Genomic DNA, 22,208 nt, shown 5'->3' on the forward strand with positions numbered 1-22,208 from the left:
ACAAAAATTACAGCTTTCTGTTTAAGTGGAAAGACTTCTGGGAGGCCCTTTCAGATCATTTTCCACCTGCTACTGTTGTTGTTGTTGTTAGGTGCCACCGAGTCAGTTCCGACTCACAGCGAACCCTATGTATAAGAGAACGAAACACTGCCCCGTCCTGTGCCATCCTCACAGTCGTTATGTTTGAGCCCACTGTTGAAGCCACTATATCAATCCATCTTTTTAAGGGTCTTCCTCTCTTTCACTGACCCTCTACTTTACCAAGCATGATGTCCTCCTCCAGGGACTAGTCCCTCCTACTGATGCTAGACACATAATTTATAGGCTTGGAATTTTTGTCTTATCTGAGTATGATGGCTACCACTGATACTCAGATTTTGTACATAAAGTGATTCCTGAACAGCCCAGTTAGGATTTCTGAAAACCATCAAATCTTTATCTATCTCTTTCTCCCATTTTTTTTTTTTAACAGAAAAATTACCCAGGGTGGGTGAGGGAAAGGGCCAAGGATTCACTCAAAACAAGGCAGGAATCTAAAATAGAAACTTCTGATTCCACACAAGAATTAGTCAAAAAAGCGAAGACCCCAGTATAAAATTACAAGCTTTGTGTCTGACCTGCTGCACCTCAAAGATAAATTCGGCTTCCCAAAACCAAAAGCAGCTGGCTGCCAAACCCACAGAGAATACACAGAACACAACACCCAGCACCCACCGCCACTCACGTTATTAAACGCGACTTTGCCATCTTGGGTGATTCTAAGATTTCATTAACATGGTTACCAGTGGTAGAATGAAAGTCGTTGCACGTTAGAGTTGTAGTTGGTTTAAAGGGATCCATGGACTCATCAAAGTTATCTGGGTCAAAGTGATAGGAGCCCTTAGAGGAGAGGGGTGGGGAGTTCTGCAGAGTGGAGTGGCCCCCAAAGGGATTAAAGTCGGGGTTATCCCACTGACTAGGATCCAGCTTTGAAGATGCGTAGGGGATAGGAGTATCTTCTGCTTTGGCGTCTGTAGGCTGTTCTACACCTTTGGCACCTACTGGTTTACTGATGTCATCTTTCTGTGTCTTGGGAGTCAGTTTGGTACCCAGTTTCCTGCCAAATTTTCTTGGAAGGGCTTTCTTGACCTCTACATTTTCCACATCTTCTGTGAAATCAAACTCAAGCTTCAGAGGTGAGCTCCTTGACTCTTCCAACAGCTCAACCCCCGAGTCATTGGTGTCACTGCCGGGAGTGCTTGAGGTTTCTTTAACTTCAGTGGAAGGTTTCTGGATCCTGGCACCTCCGATCAAAGAAGAATGTGTGTTCTCTTCCGTTTCATCAAGACTGACCTGATAGGATGTTTTGGGGAGAGGGGTGCCCTCCACCACAGTTTCAGTTTCTGAGAACTCGCCGCTAATCGTTTTCTTCCTCAGAGAGACAGGCTTGGGCTTTCTTAGCTTGCTTCTGCTGGGTACCGACTCTGAACGGGAGTTTCGGGTCTTCACATCAGCTTCTGCGGAAGCCTCAAGTGTAACCCCCATGTTGCCTTCTGTCATTGCCTTGTCCTGGATGGCTTCTGGTGCTCTGGAGGGCACAGCCTCCTCCAAGACTGCAGTTACAAAGCCATGAGGTGTGTTTGCGCCAAGAGCTGCTGGGACATCTGTGGAATTCTTGGTTTCGATTGAAAATGGCCTCACTATGGAAACTTTGCTAGGATCGTGTTCAGGTTCTTCTCTGAAATCCTTGAGTGAACGAGAAGCAATGGCCTGCTGTGGTACCTCATTTTCTGAGGGCCTAGGGCAAGTCTCAGATGAAGATTTTTCAACCACTTCTGCTACCAACTGTTCATCATCTTCTTGTGATTCTAAAACAAAACACAAAAGCCTATTAAAGAATTATCTTTTTGACACTGGTTAATAGTCTACACTACCTGAATTCACATATACTAACTATAAGCTCTACGCCCTTTGTTTCTATTATTGCTAATGTTCAGCACAGCAGTCTCTGGGTGGTACAAACGGTTAATGTGCTTGGCTGCTAATTGAAAGGTTGCCGGTTTGAGTCTACCCAGAGGCACTTCAGAAGAAAGGCCTGTAATCTACTTCTAAGAAGTCAGCCACTGAAGACCCTATGGAGCAAAGTCCTACTCTGACATTCAGTGGGGTCACCATGAGTTAGAACTGACTCAGTGGTAGCTGGTTTGGTTAATGTTCAGCAAGGATGGCGCTACAACCTCAAAGAGAGCAGCTGGTACTACACTGTAAAATAAAAATTCCTACCCTGAAACTATGGCCCCTGGACACCCTCATAGCTCAGAAATGAAGTCACTCCTCAGGTTCACCCTCCAGCCAAAGATTAGACAGGCCCATAACACAAAACAAGACTAAGGACAAGAAGGCAGGAGGGGACAGGAAAGCTGGTAATGGGGAGCCCAAGGTCAAGAAGGGGAGAATCTCTACATGTCATGGGTTTGCCAACCAATGTGACAAAACAGTATGTGCATTAATTAATGAGAAACTAGTCTGCTCTATAAACCTTCACTGAAAGTACAATAAAAAAAAACTTTTTTAAAAAAATTAAAATTTCCTACCTCAATGGGTATATGGTTCATTATGCAAGTGATACAAATAATAATTATAACAAGTAGAGCTATCTAGGAAAAGACTGAATAGATCACGGTCTACTGCAAAATATATTAATAAAAAAACAATGTCAAAATTTCATAGGTTAAAATTGGTCTGGAGGAATCTTTAGACATCAACTGCCTAAGGCTTTCAGGGTCAGAATTTCACACAGTAAACAAAATTTTTTTCTTATAATTTATTTTTGTTGTTGTTGAGAATACACACAGAACATATACTAATTCAACAGTTTCTACGTGTACAATTCAGGGACACTGATTACATTCTTTGATTTGTGCAACCTTCTCATTCTCCTTTTCTGAGTTGTCTCCCTCGCTAACATAAAGTCACTGCCCCTATGTCTCCTATCTAATCTTCTGAGTTGCTGTGGTCCATTTGATCCCATATAGATAAATCTTAAAAGGGCACAATACTCAAGGCAGACATTCTTACTAGTAAAGCTAAACTATTTTTTGATTTTAAGAAGATCTGAGTGAATATTTTTGGTTTAATGTTTAAAGATTATCTCAGGGCAATAGTTCCAGGGATTCATCAGCCTCCATGGCTCCAGAAAATCTGGATTCTGTGAGAATTTGAACTTCTGTTCTGCATTTACCCCTTTTGATCAGGATTCTTCTACAGAATCTCAGATCAAAATGTCCAGTGATGGTAGTTGGGCACCATCCAGTTCTTCTGTGAAGTTTTCAACTGTAAGTTAAAAATACAAGTATCCCCTATTTCACAGAAAATAATTTAAACGATTGAGCTGCTTCAAAATTAAATTGAAAAACCACTATGACCAGCTCAGAATCATCTCTCTGTAGACCTAAAAACTAACCGAAATTAAAAAAAAAAAATTAGTTTGAAAAACCAGATCCATAAATGGTCTTAAAATCAAATAGCTGTTATTTTACTTGGACACAAAACTATAAAACAATAAACAGTTATTTTTTCTTTATGACCTTTGTCTCTAAGTTGGGCCAGGAAAACACAATGATTATCTTCTCTCCATCACTTGTGAAAAGTAAAAAAAAATCTCTTTTAATTGGGGTCTTATTAGGAGAAATGCTGCAAATATTAGGAAGGTGTAAATGAGAGAATTGCTTTAAAGCACAAAGATAATGCTTTCCTGACTTAACATATCTGAAATAACAACTGAATAGCAGCAAAAACTGAGTAAAGTGGTTTTATCATAGCATCTCAAGATTTAAAAGGGAATTCAGAGATGACCTGGTCTAACCCTCTAATCCTACTTTCTAATCGTAATCCAGGATCAAAGTGCCAATCACCACTGGACCAGTATTTAAAGGCATTCACGTATCTTTTCACCTGGCTCCTTTATGACTGGAATTGGGTAGTGGCTCATAAACTATTTTGCAGAGACACTTCAGGTAGTCTACAAATGTCCAGTTCAGGTTGTCTTTAAATGTATGTTTAACTACAGTATTAAAAAAAAAAAAGTATAATTTTTTAGTGCGGTAAATATGTATGTAACAAAACAGTTGCCATTTCAGTATATAATTTTTTAAAAGTTCTCAATGTATGATGGAAACCCTGGTGGCATAGTGGTTAAGAGCTAGAGCTGCTAACGAAAAAGTTGGCAGTTCAAATCCACCAGGCGCTCCTTGGAAACCATGTGGGGCAGCAGTTCTACTTTGTCTTATAAGGTGGCTATAAGTCGGAATTGACTCGATGGCAACGGGTTTTTTTTTTAATGTATGATACCTGGAATTTACTTCAAAAGGATAAAGAGAGAAAGAGAGAGAGAAAGTAAAAGAACAAAATCTTGATAACTGTTGAATGGGGGGGATGGGTATATGGAAGTTCCCATTGTGCTATTTTCTCTCTTTTCTAGTCTTGAAACTTTATAATAAAAACTGAAAAAACTCAACTGCATTGTGCACAAAATTTTAACAAGAACTTTTTTTTTAATTTTATTTTGCTGTTGTTGAGAATATACACAGCAAAACATACAGCAATTCAGCCATTTCTATACGTGTAATTCAATGGCACTGATCACACTCTTTGAGTCATGCAACCATTCTCACCCTCCTTTTCTGAGTTGTTCTTTTCTCCATTAACATAAACTCACTACCCCCTGACCAAAACCCAGTGCTGCTGAGTCGATCCGACTCATAGCGACCCTACAGGACAGAGCAGAACTGCCCCATAGTTTCCAAGGAGCGCTTGGCAGATTCGAACTGCTGACCCTTTGGTCAGCAGCCATAGCACTTAACCACTACGTCACCAGGGTTTCTACTGCCCCCTGAAGTTCCTACCTAATCTTTCATGTTGCTGTTGTCACTTTGATCCCATATAGTTTAAACAGGAACATTTTAAGTGTACTGACAATCTGATGTGTGTACGTGTGTACATGTATGCAGATCCTCCTATCATCTCTCTTCATATACATGGACTTCCTATGAACATTACTGCTTCTGTGTGCTGATTCAGGGAAGGGGGATAGGGCGACAAACAACACAGCATCAAACACCCACTGTTGCAAAATATCCCTGTGTGTATGTGTAACAAGCTCACCTAAGAGCCAAGCAAGGTCTGGGCACATTTGCACAGTGCCTGCTCGTACCCTGGCATGAGCCAGCTGTGCAAAAGTCAATCTTGACAACATCAAAGTAAACAGAATTATCACCTATTTTCACTTCGGGTACTTAGAGTTTAGATTCAATACGAAAAAGAAGAATTTTGTCTTGAAACAGAGAATATGTAATACAGATTAGCCACTAAGGTATCTGAGATTTCTTACAATGACGTTGTTAAACATCTCAAGGTTGTATTTTCTACTGAAAAGCTTTAAACTCATGACATACCACTTTATCTACTTTCTCTAAATCTTACATTTACAAATTAAGAAATTAGATTAGTTACTAAATACTGTAGTAACTCAACTGTGAAATATAAATTTCCTTCTGCTCTTCTTTCAGGCCTCCAGAACAGTTGTTTAATCAAAGCATATTCTCAAGGGCTAGGCACTTTAAACAGACTTACCATTTACAACTACTGGCTTGTGTAAATCAATATTCTCTCAATAACATATAACCCAAATATTCCTAAAATAAGCTAGATTTTAATTAGACTCTGATTTAATTATTTTGTATTTTTCAATCTCCTAAGTCTCATTAAAAAAAGATTACTCTTTTGAATCTTTACAGCTACAAGAAATATTACTATCGTCTGTGATATATTAGCGTATGCATGATATTTTCTCTGCAAAAAGTTTCCCTGCTTAGGGACTTTGAAACTACAGCTAAAGGGAACGTTCGTCTCTAAAAATAGTGATATGAAATATTCAGGAATGAACTGGCCTTCTAGAAACCGATACATACGACCTTTTAAAGAGAGCTTCAGCACCCCTCAGGAGTCCCTGGGAGTCACATGGTGAACATGCTCAGCTACTAGCCTAAAGGTCGGAGGTTCGAGTCCATCCAGAGGCACCTTTGGAAGAAAGGCTTGGCAAACTATTTCCAAAAAACCAGCCACTGAAAACCACATGGGGCACAGTTCTACTCAGACCACAAATGGAGTCGCCATGAGTTGGAATCAACTCAGTGGTGACTGGTTTTTTTTTTTTTTTGGTCAGTGTTCCTCAGTTTTACTACAGGTGATCCCACTGCATGGGACAGATTTTTAAGCACCTGTGGGGTGTGGGTGGGGAGGTGGTGCTGCGGTATTTTAAAGTCTTTAACCTGGTGCCCAGCAAGAGCAGGAGGCATGGCACAACCAGAAGGGCCACTCTCTCCACTCGTCTTTCCCAACAAGGCAAGGAACTGCCCTGAGCCTCCACGTCTCCACCTACAAAACTGTCTAATATGAACAGAATAAGTGGTATACAACATGTGGTAGCCATTCAATAAAGGTTATTTGCTTCCCACCCCTTCAATGCCCTACCCAATAAATTTTTCTTTAAATCATTCTTCTACAAATGCAAACTGACGTACTTGGAAAACTTGCCACCTAAATAAATCGTAATGGATTTGGCAAAATAAACACCCCACATCTGAAGTACTGGTATAAATCTTTCACATATTGGATTTGCTTAAAGTAATGTTTGTTGTCATTGTTCGGTACCATTGAGTTGGTTCCAACTCATAGTGACCCCATGTGACAGAATAGAGCTGCCCCAGGGGGTTTTCTAGCCCATGTCACAAAACAGTATGTGTACTAATTGTTTAATGAGAAATTAGTTTGCTCTGTAAACCTTCATCTAAAGTACAATTTTAAAAAAAAAAAAAAAAAGGGTTTTCTAGGCTGTAATCTTCAAGGGAGCAGATCGCCAGGTCTTTTCTCCCTTGGAGCTGCTGGGTAGGCTCAAATCGCCAACCTTTTAGTTAGCAGCCAAGCACTTAGCCATTGTGCCACCAGGGCTACTTAAAGTAATAAACCAAAACCAAACCAAACCCGTTGCCGCTGAGTCGATGCAGATTCGTAGCGACCCTACAGGACAAAGTAGAGCTGTCCCACGAGGTTTCCAAGGAGTGGCTGGTGAATTTGAACTGTCAACCTTTTGGTTAGCAGCCGAGCTCTCAAACACTGTGCCACCAGGCCTCTCCCTAAAGTAATATTTATATTGACCATAAATTAATCAGTCTCTATTAAAGGTCATGGCAGGACTATAATTAGCTCTTTTCCTTTGCTATGGATCTGTTTTCTAAAATCAATTTTTAAATTTAGTTCTTTCAGTTATTAGGTCTACAGAAAGGTGAATCTGAGCTGGCCAGGGTGGTTTTTCCATCCGATTTTGAAAGGGCCTATTATTTAAATTCTATCCTGTGGAACAAGGAATACTTGTGTTTTTAACATCCAGAGATTCAAATCTGCTCACTGCATAAAATCCCGACCCTGAAAGCATCAGGCGGTGCCTGGGAACAGTCTCAGTGAATCCCTCACCTAAGCTGTTGGTCTAAGCGGTCCCGCAGACCACGTTTACTCTATGGAATTCCAACATGGCACTAATACACTCTGCAGCAGACCTATGGTCTCGTTGTCTTTCCTTAAATAGCTCTATTTGCTTTACCTAAGGAAAGCCTGGTGGCATAGTAGTTAAGAGCTACGGCTGCTAACCAAAAGGTCAGCAGTTCAAATCCGCCAGGCGCTCCTTGGAAACCCCATGGGGCAGTTCTACCCTGTCCTAAAGGGTCACTATGAGTCGGAATCGACTCGATGGCAACAGGTTTGGTTTTTGGTTTTAAGTGATTAAAATAATAATCAGATTCCCTCTCAAGAATATGAATTAGGACAAGTGAATTTGTAAGAGCCTGAGGGTGGAGGGCAGGGTAAGATGGAGAGAGAAGACCATGCCATGCCAACAGGAAAGTGATGCAGAATGGAGGGGCCTGATGACTTTTCAATTCCCACAAAGGCCTGCCTATACTGCTTGAGCTTAATTTCCATGAAATTCCCCTATGTCTTAATAATCTGTGTTTGAGCTAGTCTGCGTGGGTTTCTACCCTTTGAGAGCAAATGTATCTAAACCAAAATAAAGCTCACAGGGAGCTCAACGAGTCAAGTCCTAAGACTCTGAGATCAACCGGATGCTGCCTATTTGGAGACAGACACATAAAGCATTGTGATATAACAGGATGTGCGTTACCGCCAAGTCCAGTGCAACGTCCTTGAGAAGCAGGCCAGAGGAAAACAAATCTGCCACAGAAGTATAGGATGCAGAGGCCTGGCTAAGCAACAGTTCAAGCATTTTTTCACGTGTGATTTCAGTTGACTACAAGCTCGATGTAGCTCATGGCAATATAAATGGGCGCAAAGCAAATGGCATCTTAGATCACATTAACAGATAAAAACATCAAGGAGAACAATATAAACTAAAATATATTGAGGGCATGTACGGACCAGGCAGCATCAACTAGGTTATCTTATTTAATGCAAACAACAGCATTATGGGCTCATTTTAAAGATCTGGAGCCTGTGGCTCAATTTAAGGAAGAAGGTTTAGTCTCCAAAGCAGAGTAGTTAATTAACGGCAGAACCATGAAGCAAACCCAAGTCTGCCCAACTCCAGGACCTGGGTGCTTGACCATGACTTAGATTCATCTCTTCATGGCCAGAATAAATAAATAGTTTCCCTGGAGTCTCCCCTGATCAAGTAACACCTGGGATTCTGAATTCAGTTCTGAATGCCTTCTCTTAAAAAATCATGGGACAAAATGAATGCCCTTAGATAAATGTGGATCAAGACAGTCACGTCTGTAAACCATTAGTCAAAAAAACCATTTTTCTGACTAATTGTTTAGTCAAAAAACCAACCAACCAACCAACTAAGAAACCAGGATAAGGTCTTCGAAAATTTGAAAGACTGCTTGAAGTCAAGGGATTAGAGTCATTGTGGCTTTGGAAGGCAAAGGTAGGATGCAGTGAAGGGTCCTTAGAGGGTGATGACTGCATAATCTGATGGATATAATTGGTATCATTAAACTGTACACTTGAAAAATGTTGAACTGGCAAATATGTTATAGATATTTCTACAACAATTTAAAATAAAAAGAAAGAAAAGAACCAACCAAAAATGCAAAAATTTACAAAAGAGAAGCTGGCTCTCTATCCATCAGGAATGGTGAAGAACAGCTCCATCCCAAGGAAAAGGCAGGGCCCTAAGGCCTTTTCTGACTCTCTGTTTCTAAATTTCTTCTGGACCTGCATAAAGAACCATGACTCAATTACAGATGGGGTTTGGACTAGTAGTCAGAGGACCTGAGCAATAGTGACAAGTCACTTCAGCGTTCTGGGCCTCAGTTTCCTCAATGACAAAAAGTTTGAGCTAAAAGATTCTTGAGGTCCCTTTGATTTCAAAGCCTCTAGGATATAGACATCTAAGAGATTTACAACAATTAAATGGTGGCACTCTTTAAACTGTAATCTGTAAACATTTTCTGGATGGTTCACACATCCATTTCATTCACTGATTCACTCACTCAGCCATTCAGCAAATATCTGAGTAATTTTTATGAACTGAGCTCTGTGCTAGGCACTAGGGATATAAAAGCAAGCAAAAAAGACAAGGTCTGAGCTCTCATGCAGCTTAGGGTCTCCTACGGAAGACAGATGTTAATTAAATAACTACTGAATGAATGAGAAGATGAACTGAGGCTGGAAAAGTGGAAAGGAGTCATATTAGCAGGTCTTCTTAAGAATTTCAGTCTTAATCCTACTTTGGTAAGTAGCATCTGGGGTCTTAAAAGTTTGTGAGCGGCCAACTAAGACATTCCACTGGTCCCACCTCATCTGGAGCAAGAGAGAATGAAGAAAACCAAAGACACAAGGGAAAGATTAATCCAAAGAACTAACAGACCACAACTATCATAGCCTCCACCAGACTGAGTCCAGCACAACTAGATGGTATCCGGCTACCACTACCGACTGCTATGACAGGGATCACAATAGAGGGTCCTGGACACAGCTGGAGGAAAAAAAACTCTAACTCACAAAAAAAGACCAGATTTACTGGTCTGACAGAGACTGGAGAAACCCCAGGAGTGTGGCCCCCGGACACCCTTTTAATTCAGTAATGAAGTCACTCCTGAAGTTCACCCTTCAACCGAAGATTAGACAGGCCCATAAAACAAAATGAGACTAAATACTGGGCAAAGATGAGAAGGCAGGAGGGGGCAGGAAAGCTGGTAATAGAGAACCTAAGGCTGAGCAGGGGAGAGTGCTGGCATGTCATGGAATTGGCAACCAGTGTCACAAAACAGCATGCGTATTGTTTAACGAGAAATTAGTTTGCCCTGTAAACCATCTAAAGTACAAAAAAACAAAAAAAAATTCATAGCCTTGAAAACACCGCAGGGCAGTTCTGCTTTGTCCCATAGGGTCACTATGAGTCCGAATCAACTCTATGGCAATGGGTTTTTGTTTTTTTTTTTTTTTGGTGTGGTGATTAAAGGGGTGACCGAAGTCCTGTAACATAACAAAGTCCTTTTGAGGGCTTTAAAAGTGGTCCCCAAATTAAAAATCCACAATAGTATTGAAATACATGAGGAAGTCTTCTGGAGCTTAAATGTCAGACCACGAAGAAGGCTTTGGGTTCTCTTCCCCAGGATACAATCCACTGATACAATTTTTCATTCAGTTTCAGGGTCTTTGTGGACTTCCTGAAAAGTTTATATAAGAACTGTTCCTGGCATAACTCTTAAAAACATTCATTTGCATGTATGAGTTCTGAGATTTTGTTTTAAGGTTTATTGCTTATCCCTGGGTGGTGCAAATGGTTTGCAGTTGTCTGTTGACCTAAAGGTTGGCAGTTCAAACCCACCTAGCAATGCCACGGAAGAAAAGCCAGGCGATCTGTTTCCATAAAGATTACAGCCAAGAAAACCCCATAGAGCAGTTCCACACTGTAACACACGGGGGTCACCACGAATCAGAATCGACTTGACAGCAACGGGTTTGGTTTTTGGTTTTTTTGTTTAAGAGTCCGACCTTGTATCTTAGACTTCAATGTGAGATGTTGTTTGTGGGTTTCGAGGTCAGAGAGAAGCCGAGTTTATATGTCTCTAAGACAAAGGAGGCCTGTGCAAATTTTGGCAACTTTCTTACTTTTTAAGTCAGGTATTTTGAACTCCCTAAAAGGGACTTTGTGTAGCTGAAGGAGAGCAAGTGATGGGCAGATCGAAAAGCAGCTTGCAGACAATATTTTGCCAAAAAGTTATTCGCTAATAGACTTGTGGGAAGTCAAGCATATTTGAGAATAATGGAAAATCTGGTGTCATAAGCTTTGTTTGTCAAAGTGGTTTGCTGCTTTATCTCCTCTTAAATGAGATTATACATGGGAAAGGAGCTAGCCAAGCAGGCTCTCTATGTTAATTGAATACGTTTCTCTGAGTTTCAAAACTATTTTAGTGAAAAAAAATTTTTTTCAGTGATAACGACATTTTCCCTCCCAGAAGACTTCCCAGGTTTTTATAAACTTACATTTTAACCCAGCAGATTTTCAACATATCCAAGCACAAAACCAGCGTTAAGCTGTTAAACCTCAATCTTCAAAATTCTGGCATACGAGACCCTTTCTTTTAAAAATATTATAATGAGGGAAGGGAAACCTCTTTTTAAATGAAAAGTCTTTATACTGAGTAAGTATAAAAGGCATCTACGATTTTAGAGCATTGGTGGGCGATTCACAAAACCTTTTTGGTTTAGGGAAGGCTGATAATGGAAAGGAAGCGATCCATTAACAGCCGCAGATGTGGCAGAAAGTGGGAATGTTGGTCTATTTCTGGATTTCCTCTGTTTTGCTTTAAATTCATCTACTGATCTAATCACCAGGCCACCAGGAAGTGCTGTGCTTGTTGGTATTGTCCAGACTCATCAATCTCAGCACACAGAGGGAACTTTTCAGCACCTAGAAGAAAGCTTTACGGAATACAGGATTTTTTTTGTCTATGTGGCAGGTTCTATGGAGGTAGGTTAGTTATGTAATCGAGTTTTCAGATGAAAGGGTTGGTTGGCAACTAGAGCCTCCCTTGAATTTGGGTATTTTACTTTTGACTTGTGGTGTGATACTTGATACCTGGGTTCTGTTTTAGGGCAGCTCTGGGTATATGCAGGAGTCCCTGGGTCATGCAAATGCTTAACACACACAGCTGCTAACCCAAAGATTGGAGGTTTGGGTTCACCAATCTACCTCTGAAAAATCAGCCACTGAAAATCCTATGGAGCAGTTCTATTGTGACGCATATGGGGTCACCATGAGTTAGAGTCAACCTGAAGGCAGCTAATGGTGGTGGTAGGTATCTGCAATCAGCTAGTACTGACCCTTGCTGAGTTACCGTATAAATACAAATAAATATCTTACCCAAACATTCCTTTTTATGTGGATTTCCCCCCCACCTTGTTTCTATTCTCGCAACTCCCAAAACTGGTTTAACTAAATGAGCAATCATCTCCAACCTCTTCCTTCTCACCCCGACAGGACTTTCTGTTGGTGACTGAAGATACTAGATTAAGGTGGGGTCTGCAGTGACTCGGTAGAACTGAGCAAATTTATTTACCTGGCATCTGGTCTGAGCTGGCCAAGAAAGAACTGGGCAGGGAGCCTTCTTGGCCGGAGCTCCTTCAGCTGCCTGCCCAGGCTGGGGGACTGAAGGCAGGGAAGGGGCGTTTGTTTTTCTTCTCCATTCCACCCGTGGCAGGATGGCATGTTTTATGATGCATCAGATAAGGTGCCTGTAAGGCTCACCCAAACATTGCTTAAATCTCTTCATTCCCTGCCATTTGCCTGGATGCAGGAGCAGAGATAGCAGTAAGAGGAGAGCATGGGCTGAACTTCAGATAGGCCCTCTGGGCTGTTTCCACTTCTGGTACTATTCCTTTTAGGTCCAGAATCCCAGAGGGGAGTAGCAGTTTGGGGATGGCAGTGGGGACTGTCACAGCTGTTGACCCTCCTTAGCCCACAAGAGCTACAGGTGTCCGAGGACAGTTGCTGGGGCAGGGTCAGGTTAAAGTTTCTGTCTTGCACTCAGATATATGCTCCTTTTCCATCCTCCTTCCCCAGCTCTCAGGCTGCCCTGCCCCTTCCTCTGGCACTGTGAAGTACGTGCTCTGTTCTAGAGTGTCAGGTCCTCAGCCTGGTAACAGCAGCTGATGGAGATGGGGAGGAGAAGGCAGGCTCTAAGATGGGAGGATAGATGTGGAGGACAGGAAGGCACTACCCAGAAATGGGGAAGATTGGGGCTGAGATAGAAAGCTAGAAGGCGAGAGCTAAATGCAAGGGGATTCTTATAGGCTACCTAGTGGTTTTTGGGAGGTATGGGATTAATGGTGAAGGAGTCTGGTTAACAGGAAAAAAAAAAAAAAGAACCCCAGGAAGTGGCTGGATATGGAGAGCAGGAGGTAGAAAGGAAAAGGGCCTGTTCTGTTCCTGACATCTGAGTGTTGGTAAAAAACAACCACTTGCTACCAAGTCAATTCCAACTCATAGTGACACCATGTGTATCACAGTAGAACTGTGCTCCACAGGGTCTTCAGTGGTTGATTTTTCAGGATCAGATCACCAGACCTTTCTTCTGAGGTGCCTCTGGGTGGACTGGAACCACCAACCTTTCAGGGAGCAGCCGAGGGACCCTTGAATGTTGGTAGCATTGTAGCACCGTACTTTCCTCGTCTCTAACCTTGCCCTTTCCCCTTCAGTTATCTCAAGCTAGTGGAGAAAGAATACAGAGAATTGACGTATTGGGACCCAGGGACCCTATGAATAAGTGATAGTAAATGTTTAGGAGCCAACGGTAGAGAACTTGTGTACTTCAACAAAAAAATATATATTTTTTATTATAATCAGCTTCCAACATTATACATAAGAACCGTCATATTCCTGTTGACGAGATTAAATAATTATCAAGATTTTGCCACACTTGCTTCCATTATCTCCCCTTTTTCCTTTTGTTTTGTTACCTAAGTTGTTTTTTTTTTTAGGTCTGGCTTTGTTTTTTTTGTTTCTTTTTCTTTTAATCGTGCTTTAAGTGAAAGTTTACAGCTCTAGTTAGTTTTCATACAAAAATTTATACACATATTGTCATGTGACTCGAGTTGCTATCACTATAATATGTCAGCACACTCCTTTCCACCCCAGATTTCCCGTGTCCATTCAGCCAGCTCCTGTCCCTTTCATCCTCTCATCTCGCCTCCAGGCAGGAGCTGCCCATTTAGTCTCCTGATTTTTTTTTTAATACTTGAACTAGGAAGCACACTCTTCACAAGTACCATTTTATATCTACAGTCCAGTCTACTCTTTGTCTGAAGAGTTGGCTTCAGAACAGAGAGTCCAGGGGCCATGTCTTCTGATGTTCCTCCAGTTTCAGTCAGACTATTTTTACTAGAATTTGAGTTCTGCACCCCGCTTTCTTCCTGCTCCTCAGGATCTCTGTAGCGTTCCCTGTCAGGGTGGTCATTGGTGGTAGCCAGGCACCATCTAGTTCTTCTGGTCTCAGGCTAATGGAGTCTCTGGTTTATACAGCCCTTTTTGTTTCTTGGGCTGATATTTTCCTTGTATCTTTGGTGCTCTTCATTCTCCTTTGCTCCAGGTGGGTTGGGACCAATTGAGGCATCTTAGATGGGCGCTCACTAGCTTTTAAGACCTAGGATGCCACTCACCAAAAGTGGGATGCAGAACATTTTCTTAATAAATTTTGTTACGCCAGCTGACCTAGTATTTTAAAGCAAATTCCAGGTATCATGTCATAAATATTTCAATATACATTTCTAAAATGCTTGGACGTTTTTATATGTAGCTGTGATGACATTACCAATAATATTACTCTTTTAATTTAAAAAGATGGTTAAAATTCAGGTTTTATTTTAAACTGGATTATTCTTTTTTAGGTTTTTTTTTTTTTTTAAGATAACCCCTATAAAAATTTTAGATTTAAAATATGTTAAGACTCAAAGATAAAAGTGTAGAATGGAGATCATAGCTCGTAATTATGTAGTATCTGATACGACTTTTAAGACAATCATGTCTACATCCATGTCATCAATTATGTCAAATTTTACTCCCAACCCATCCTCGTCTCTAACAGCCTACTCAACATCTCTACTTGAAAGTTCCAAAACAGCTCTCAACATGTCCAAGGCCAAGCCCGTGACCTCCTTCTGCACAGCCCTCAAGCACTTTTGCTAATATTTCCTGAATCTCGTTGAATGGCACCCCTGCCTTCTAGCTTGCTAAACCTTCACAAGCTGAACCTTATCAATCATCCTTGATACCTCCTTTATATCAGTCCAGCACTCACTACGTCTTATCAATTCTACCTCCTTATTTTCTCTCTCAAATATTGTCTACTTCACTTCGTATTCATTAGGACCACCCCCGTCCAAGACTCCAGAACAATATGCTAACAGTTTTACTTGCTCCATTTTGACCCCCTTCTAGTCCTTCTCCACACTGGGCCCGAAGTGAGTTGTTCAGAATATAAATCTGATATCTTCCCCTGTTTAAAACCCTTTAGTTGCTCTCAGATTAAAGACTGAAATTTTTTTTTTTTAATTTTTTAAAATTGTATTTTAGATGAAGGTTTACAGAGCAAACCAGTTTCTCATTAAGCAATGCACATATTGTTTTGTGACAATGGTTGCCCGCCCCATGACATGTCAACATCCTCCCATTCTCAACCTTGGGTTCTGCATTACCAGCTTTCCTGTCCCCTCCTGCCTTCTCGTCCTTGCCCCTGGGCTGTTGTGCCCATTTAGTCTCGTTTTGTTTTATGGGCCTGTCTAATCTTTGGCTGAAGGGTGAACCTCAGGAGTGACTTCATTACTGAGTTAAAAGGGTATTTGGGGGCCATACTCTTGGGGTTTCTCCAGTCTCTGTCAGACCAGGGTTTTGAGTTAGAATTTTGTTCTACATTTTTCTTTTGCTCTTACCGGGACCCCCTATTGTGATCCCTGTCAGAGCAGTAGGTGGTGGTATCCAGGTACCATCTAGTTGTGCTGGATGCAGCCTGGTGGAGGCTGTCGTAGTTGTGGTCCATTAGTCCGTGAGGCCATGAATCTTTACGGAAGCAGTCTTCCACGTTTTTCTCCCTCGGGACAGCTGTTGACTTTGAACCACTGACCTCTGGGTTAATAGCCAAGTGCTTAACCACTGCGCCACCAGGACGGTTTTTGGCCTTTCTTCCCAGGTGTCTCTGGGTGGGTTCAAACTGTCAACCTTTTGGTTAGTAGCCCAGCACTCATCATACTGGGGTTTAAAAGCTCTTAAGCTATTGAGGAAAAAAAAAATCTTAACATCGAAGAATAAAAGTTGTCACCTCTGAGGATACTCAAAAGGAAAGTGTTGCAAGCAATATTTTGAGCAATCTTAAGTGTAGACTAAATCTTAGAGAGGAAACATTCTTTAAAACACAAATTCAAATAGGTTTGTTTAAACAAACTTCAGTCATTTCATGCTGTACATGCTGACATTAAGCCTGGATTACAGGGTGGACCAGTCGGCAGCTGGGGAACCAGTCATTAAGAGGCACTAAACATCACTGCAAGGTAAGTTGGTGGGGGGGAAACATCACTGCAAGGTAAGTTGGTGGGGGGAATGGTCTTGACAGCATACTTAATGTGGTGGGGATGCTTGGGTGGACAGTTTGGAAAAGGGAATCAAATTCCCAGAAACAAACTTGAGGAAATTTTTTTCTTCTGTGGAGGTGGATCAGGCTTTGTTGTACGGAGCTCAACACGCAGTCAGGGAACAGTCAGAATCTGGGTAAGAGAGGAGGCTCTAAGTCTGCAGAGCCCTCCCCACCCTTTACTTAATCAAGCTCTTCTCTCCCTCTAAACCAGCACTCAGACACTGTTGCCATGGAGTCGATTCTGACTCATGGCGACCCCACGTGTGTTAGAGTGGAAGTGTGCTCCATACACCGGGTTTTCAATGGTTCATGTCTTGGAATCAGATTTGGAATTGGAGATCGCCAGGCCTTTCTTCCAAGATGCTCCTAGGCGGACCCAACCCACCCATCTTTTGGCTAGCAGCCAAATATGTTAACTGTTTGCACCACCCAGGGACTCCTTCCCTCTAAATAACAGAAGAATATTTACAGAACATTTGATTTGAAAGGGGAGCCAAATTACTAGCCTGCCGGGTGAACCAAGTCTTGGGTTGGCCTCATCTGTAGGTCAGATATTGTGAGGAACACATCTGCAAGCCCACATACCAGATGTACAGGAAACCTCACCCCCTTACACACCAGATAAGGTTCCTCCCACAAGACTACTTAAAGATCCGATAGGAAGCGTGAGAACAACGTGAGGGAAGAGAAGGAAGACCCTGAGCACTGGCTACTGTGCCTGGTGGTTGAACATTTTACAAACAAAAATTCATGTGATCAAAAGAAGAATTACAGAGAGAATACACTGAGAGAATCTCACGTCTCAGCACTTTACAAACAGGTAGAACGCCCTGACCTGACCATAAATCCTCCTCCCCCTTGCCATCTTAAAAGACACTGTGCCTTCCACTGAGCAACTGAAGTTTATTTCTATGTAACAAAGGATACAACAGGCAAGGAGTTATTTAAATGATCAAAAAGTATTTGAAAACTATGCTCACATTCACACAATTGAATAAACAGGATACCATTTTTAACCCATCAGGCTTGTAAAAATTAAAATATTGATGACATCTAGTGACAGCAGCTAAGAGAGGTGCCAGGAGGCATGCTCAGCCATTTTGTAGAAATGTATATTGTGGGACCTTCTAGGAGGGCAATTTAGCAACACCTATCAAAACTGGTGGAAACCCTGGTGGCGTAGTGGCTAAGAGCTCGGCTGCTAACCAAAAGATCGACTGTTGGAATTCACCAGGGGCTCCCTGGAAACCCTACGGGGCAGTTCTACTCTGTCCTATAGGTTCACTGTGAGTCGGAATTGACTCGGCGGCAACGGGTTTGGTTTCTGGTTTTGGTATCAAATTGAAAATGAACAGACCCTTTAACTCATCAATTCTACTCCTAGAAATTTATTTTAGCACAAAGGGGCCAAACACACACACATACAAGGATGAGGGAGTTCGCTGTAGTGGTGGTTTCCACACACTTTTTGTGCTATTATGAAGTATCGATAAGGCATTGGCAGATAATTTAAGGTACAACATTACAATGGAATGTTATATGGACGCTAAAGAATGAAAGACTTGGATGTGCTAATACGGGAGGATCTCTAAGACACATTAACTGAAAAAAGGAAGGTCAACAACAGTATGTAACGTATAAGACCTAATTTAATCTAAACATATAAAGATACTACGCTTATATGACAGGAAAAATTATCAGTGATTGAATCTGGGGAAAAGTGGAAAGAAGCTCTCTGTACTTTTGAATTTTCTAACTACTGAGAAAGAAAGAGGAAGAGCAGGAAAGCGCAGGAGTTATTCTGAAAGTACAAATATGTACCCTTTTTATTCTCTTTATACTTTTCTAAATAAATATATAACCTGAATCTAGCCAAGTTTTTAGACCTAATTCCCAGCTTACAGAAAATGAGGGCTACAGACAAATCCAAAAGATGAGACAAAGCACAAATAATGACTCTCTGCCTTAACCAAAATGTGATGTAGAGAAAAAACATGGAGTTGGAATGGAGGGAATAGATTAATATATTAAAGTAGACCAAAAAGACATAATTCAACCAAACGCAATATGGCCTTTGTTTGGATCCAATGGTAACATATTTTGGGAATAAGTGGTGGAAATTCGAACACGGCCTGGGTTAGATGATATCAGTTGGGTTAACTTTATTGGGTATGATAGTGGCCTTATGGTTATATAGGAAAATGTTCTTATTTCTTAGAGATGCATACTTAAGTATTTAGGAAATATGCCGTGTCTTTTAAATACTTCAGAAAAAAAAAAGCAAATATGGCAAAATGTTAACTGTTATATCTTGGTGATGGGTATCTAGAAATTCATTATATACTTCTGTTTTCCTATATGTTTACATTTTTCAGAAGACTATTTAGAAAAAAGTTTGGAAGAATGTACACCAATATTTTTAATAGTACATCCCTTGAGTTCATACTCTGGCTGGTATGGACACATTTCTGTCTCATTTGCTTTTATAAATATTTTCTAGTTTTTGTCGATGATAAGTAATATTGTTGAGGTGATTTTCAAATACTACATACAACGTATGTAGGAACTTTCTGGAAAGTTCAAGACAAGTGCCTTCTCCCTCCAACACAGACACACTACAAATGAAACAAGCCTCATGTTCCTCTCCCATCCCACCCCAGGCCGGTGCCCTACGCACTCAATCCCTTTTCCAAACTGTTTTCAGGAAATGACCCAAAGACACTGCCTGTCACAGAAGGAGTGGAGACAACTTAACAGTGACCTGTGATGCAATCAGACACAACACTTCTCCAAGAGGAGAACTGGGAAGGGCAATCAAATTCTGGCTGCAACGGTAAGTGTAAAACTGTAGTAAATGGCAGAGACAATCTAAAAATAAAAATGGAAGAACACAGATTGTAGCAAAAAAGAGTGTGAGGGGAAGAGTGAGCTGGCTGTGGAGAGGCGGTGGTGGAAAGAGCAGGTGTGGCTGGTAAGACAGACAGATGGAAGGACAGACCTTCCTGTGGAGATGGAGGCATCCAGTTCAATGATTTGCAAATACATCTGTATAATTTGACGAGCTCTTTAAAAAATACAGATTCTTGGGTCCTACTCCAGAGATTCTCAATTAGTTTGTCTAGTGAAGGGACCTGGAAACTTTTTTAAAACGTGCTGAGTGGTTGAGGGTTATGTTGTCCAAAAGAACTTTCTGCGATGATAAAAATGCTCTATAAGCTGAGCAGTCCAATAGGACAGCCATTAGCCACACGCAGTTAAATGCTCAGCTGCTAACCAAAAGGTCAGTGGTTCAAACCTACCAGCCACTCTGCAGGAGAAAAGACCTGGCCATTTGCTCCCATAAAAATTACAGTCTAGGAAACCCTATGAGGCAGGTCTACTCTATAATATAGGATGACAAAAATGTTCTATAATCTGCATTGTCCAATAAGACAGCCAGTAGCCACATGTAGTTAAGTGCTTGGCTGCTAACCAAAAGTTCAGTGGTTCAAATTCACCAGCTGCTCTGCAGGAGAAAAGACCTGGTGATCTGCTCCAGTAAAAATTATAGCCTAGGAAACCCTATGGGGCAGTTCTACTCTATCATATAGGAAACAACTCGACAGCACACAACAACAGTCACATGTGGCTAGTGAGAACTTGAAATGTGGCTACTGAGACAGAGGAACTGGAATTTTTTTTTTAATTAAAAAAATTATTTATTATTGTTAAAAATACACACAACAAAACATACACCAATTCAACAATTGTTACATATACAATTCAGTGACATTGAGTACATTCTTTAAGTTGTGCAACCATTCTCACCCTCCTCCAAATTGTTCCTCCCCCATTAACATAAACTCAGTGCCTCAAGCTTCCTGCCTAATTTATTTAAGTTGCCATCCTCAACTTGATCCCATATAGATAGTTCGTTAAAAGAGCACAATGCTCTAGGCAGACATTCTTTACTGTTTAAGCTAAATTATTGTTTGGTTTAATGAAGATTTCAGGGGGTATTTTTGGCTCAAGGTCTAATGATATCTCAGAGCAATAGTTTTGGAGATTCACCCAGTCTCAATGGCTCCAGAAAGTCAAATCCTATGAAAATTTAAAACTTCTGTTCTGTATTTCCCCCCCTTTAGATCAGGATTCATCTGTAGAATCTTTGATCAAAATGTTCAGTAATGGTAGTGTCATTGATTAATTGTGCCCCCCCCCAAATATGTGTCAATGTGGTTAGGCCATGATTCCCAGTAGTGTGTGGTTGTCCTCCATTTTGTGATCGTAATTTTATGTTAAGAGGATTAGGGTGGGATTGTAACACCCTTACCCAGGTCACATTCCTGATCGGATGTAAAGGGATTTTCCCTGGGGTGTGGCCTGCACTACCTTTTATCTCTCAAGATATAAAAGGAAAGGGAAGCAAGCAGAGAGTTGGGAACCTCATACCACCAAGAAAGCAGCACGAGAAGCAGAGCGCGTCCTTTGGGCCCAGGGTCCCTGCACCTTAGAAGCTCCTCGACCAGGGGAAGATTGATGACAAGGACCTTCCTCTAAAGCCGACAGAGAGAGAAAGCCTTCCCCTGGAGCTGACGTCCTGAATTTGGACTTGTAACCTACTGGTCTGTGAGAAAATAAATGTCTTTTTGTTAAAGCCACTCACTTGTGGTATTTCTGTTATGGCAGCACTAGATGACTAAGACAGGTAGCTAGGTACCATCCAGTTCTTCCGGTTTCATGGCAAAGGCAGTAATTGTTCCTGGAGGCAATCAGCCACATATTCTATTTCCTCCTACTGAAGGAACTGAATTTTCCCTCAATTTTGATTAGTTTAAATTTAAATCGCCACGTTTACTAGTGGCTGCCATATTGGACAGTGCGGTTTTCTAGGGGATGCCACTGAACATTCAAATTATACAACACTAGCACCATCTTTCCTTAACCATTTCCCAGTGGAAAGACCTGTTAGTGTAGCCTTTGGTGTCCTTGACAACAGCAACTTAATAAATACATTAAATAAAAGAGCTATCTCCTCTTACCAGCAAATCTAACATATAGAACAGGCACATGGGCACTTGCGCTCATCTTCCCATACCTGGTGCTTCTCGTTAGCACACCTGGTATATTATTCCACTCCTTCCCTGACCTGTTGTTGTTGTTGTTAGGTGATGTCGAGTCGGTTCCAACTCATAATTTCCCCATTTATAACAGAAAAGTTAAGTTCCTGGTCCTGTGCCATTGTCACAACAGTAGGTATGTTTCAGCCCATTGTGCAGCCACTGTGTCAATCCAGCTCACCGAGGATCTTCTTCTTTTTCACTTACCCTCTACTTTACCAAGCATGATGTCCCTCTCCAGGGATTGGTCCCCCCTGATAACGTGTCCAAAGAGCATTCTGGTTGTTAATATTCTAAGACAGATTTATTGGTTCTTCTGGCAGCCCATGGTATGTATATTCAATGTTCTTAGCCAACACCATAATTCAAATGCATCAATTCTTCTTCATTCTTCCTTTTTTTACTGTCTAGCTTTTGCATGCGT

The 22,208-nt window shown here is 41.3% G+C and overlaps 1 protein-coding gene across 7 annotated transcripts in view; it reads right to left on the reverse strand.

The window, feature by feature from the left end:
• Positions 1-22,208, reverse strand: part of TACC1 (transforming acidic coiled-coil containing protein 1) — a 73,292-nt gene that overhangs the window by 34,895 nt on the left and 16,189 nt on the right. For 5 of the 7 annotated variants that reach the window (XM_023551100.2, XM_023551101.2, XM_003412521.4 and 2 more), the window contains exon 3: positions 725-1,847. The exons of the other annotated variants lie outside the window; for them this stretch is intronic. In XM_023551100.2, coding sequence (XP_023406868.2) covers positions 725-1,847 — 1,123 coding nt within the window. The remainder of the gene's footprint in view (positions 1-724; positions 1,848-22,208) is intronic. 7 annotated transcript variants of the gene reach the window in all.

Source organism: Loxodonta africana, chromosome 19 (assembly GCF_030014295.1).
Source record: "Loxodonta africana isolate mLoxAfr1 chromosome 19, mLoxAfr1.hap2, whole genome shotgun sequence".
In the NCBI taxonomy this organism is placed as follows: domain Eukaryota; kingdom Metazoa; phylum Chordata; class Mammalia; order Proboscidea; family Elephantidae; genus Loxodonta; species Loxodonta africana.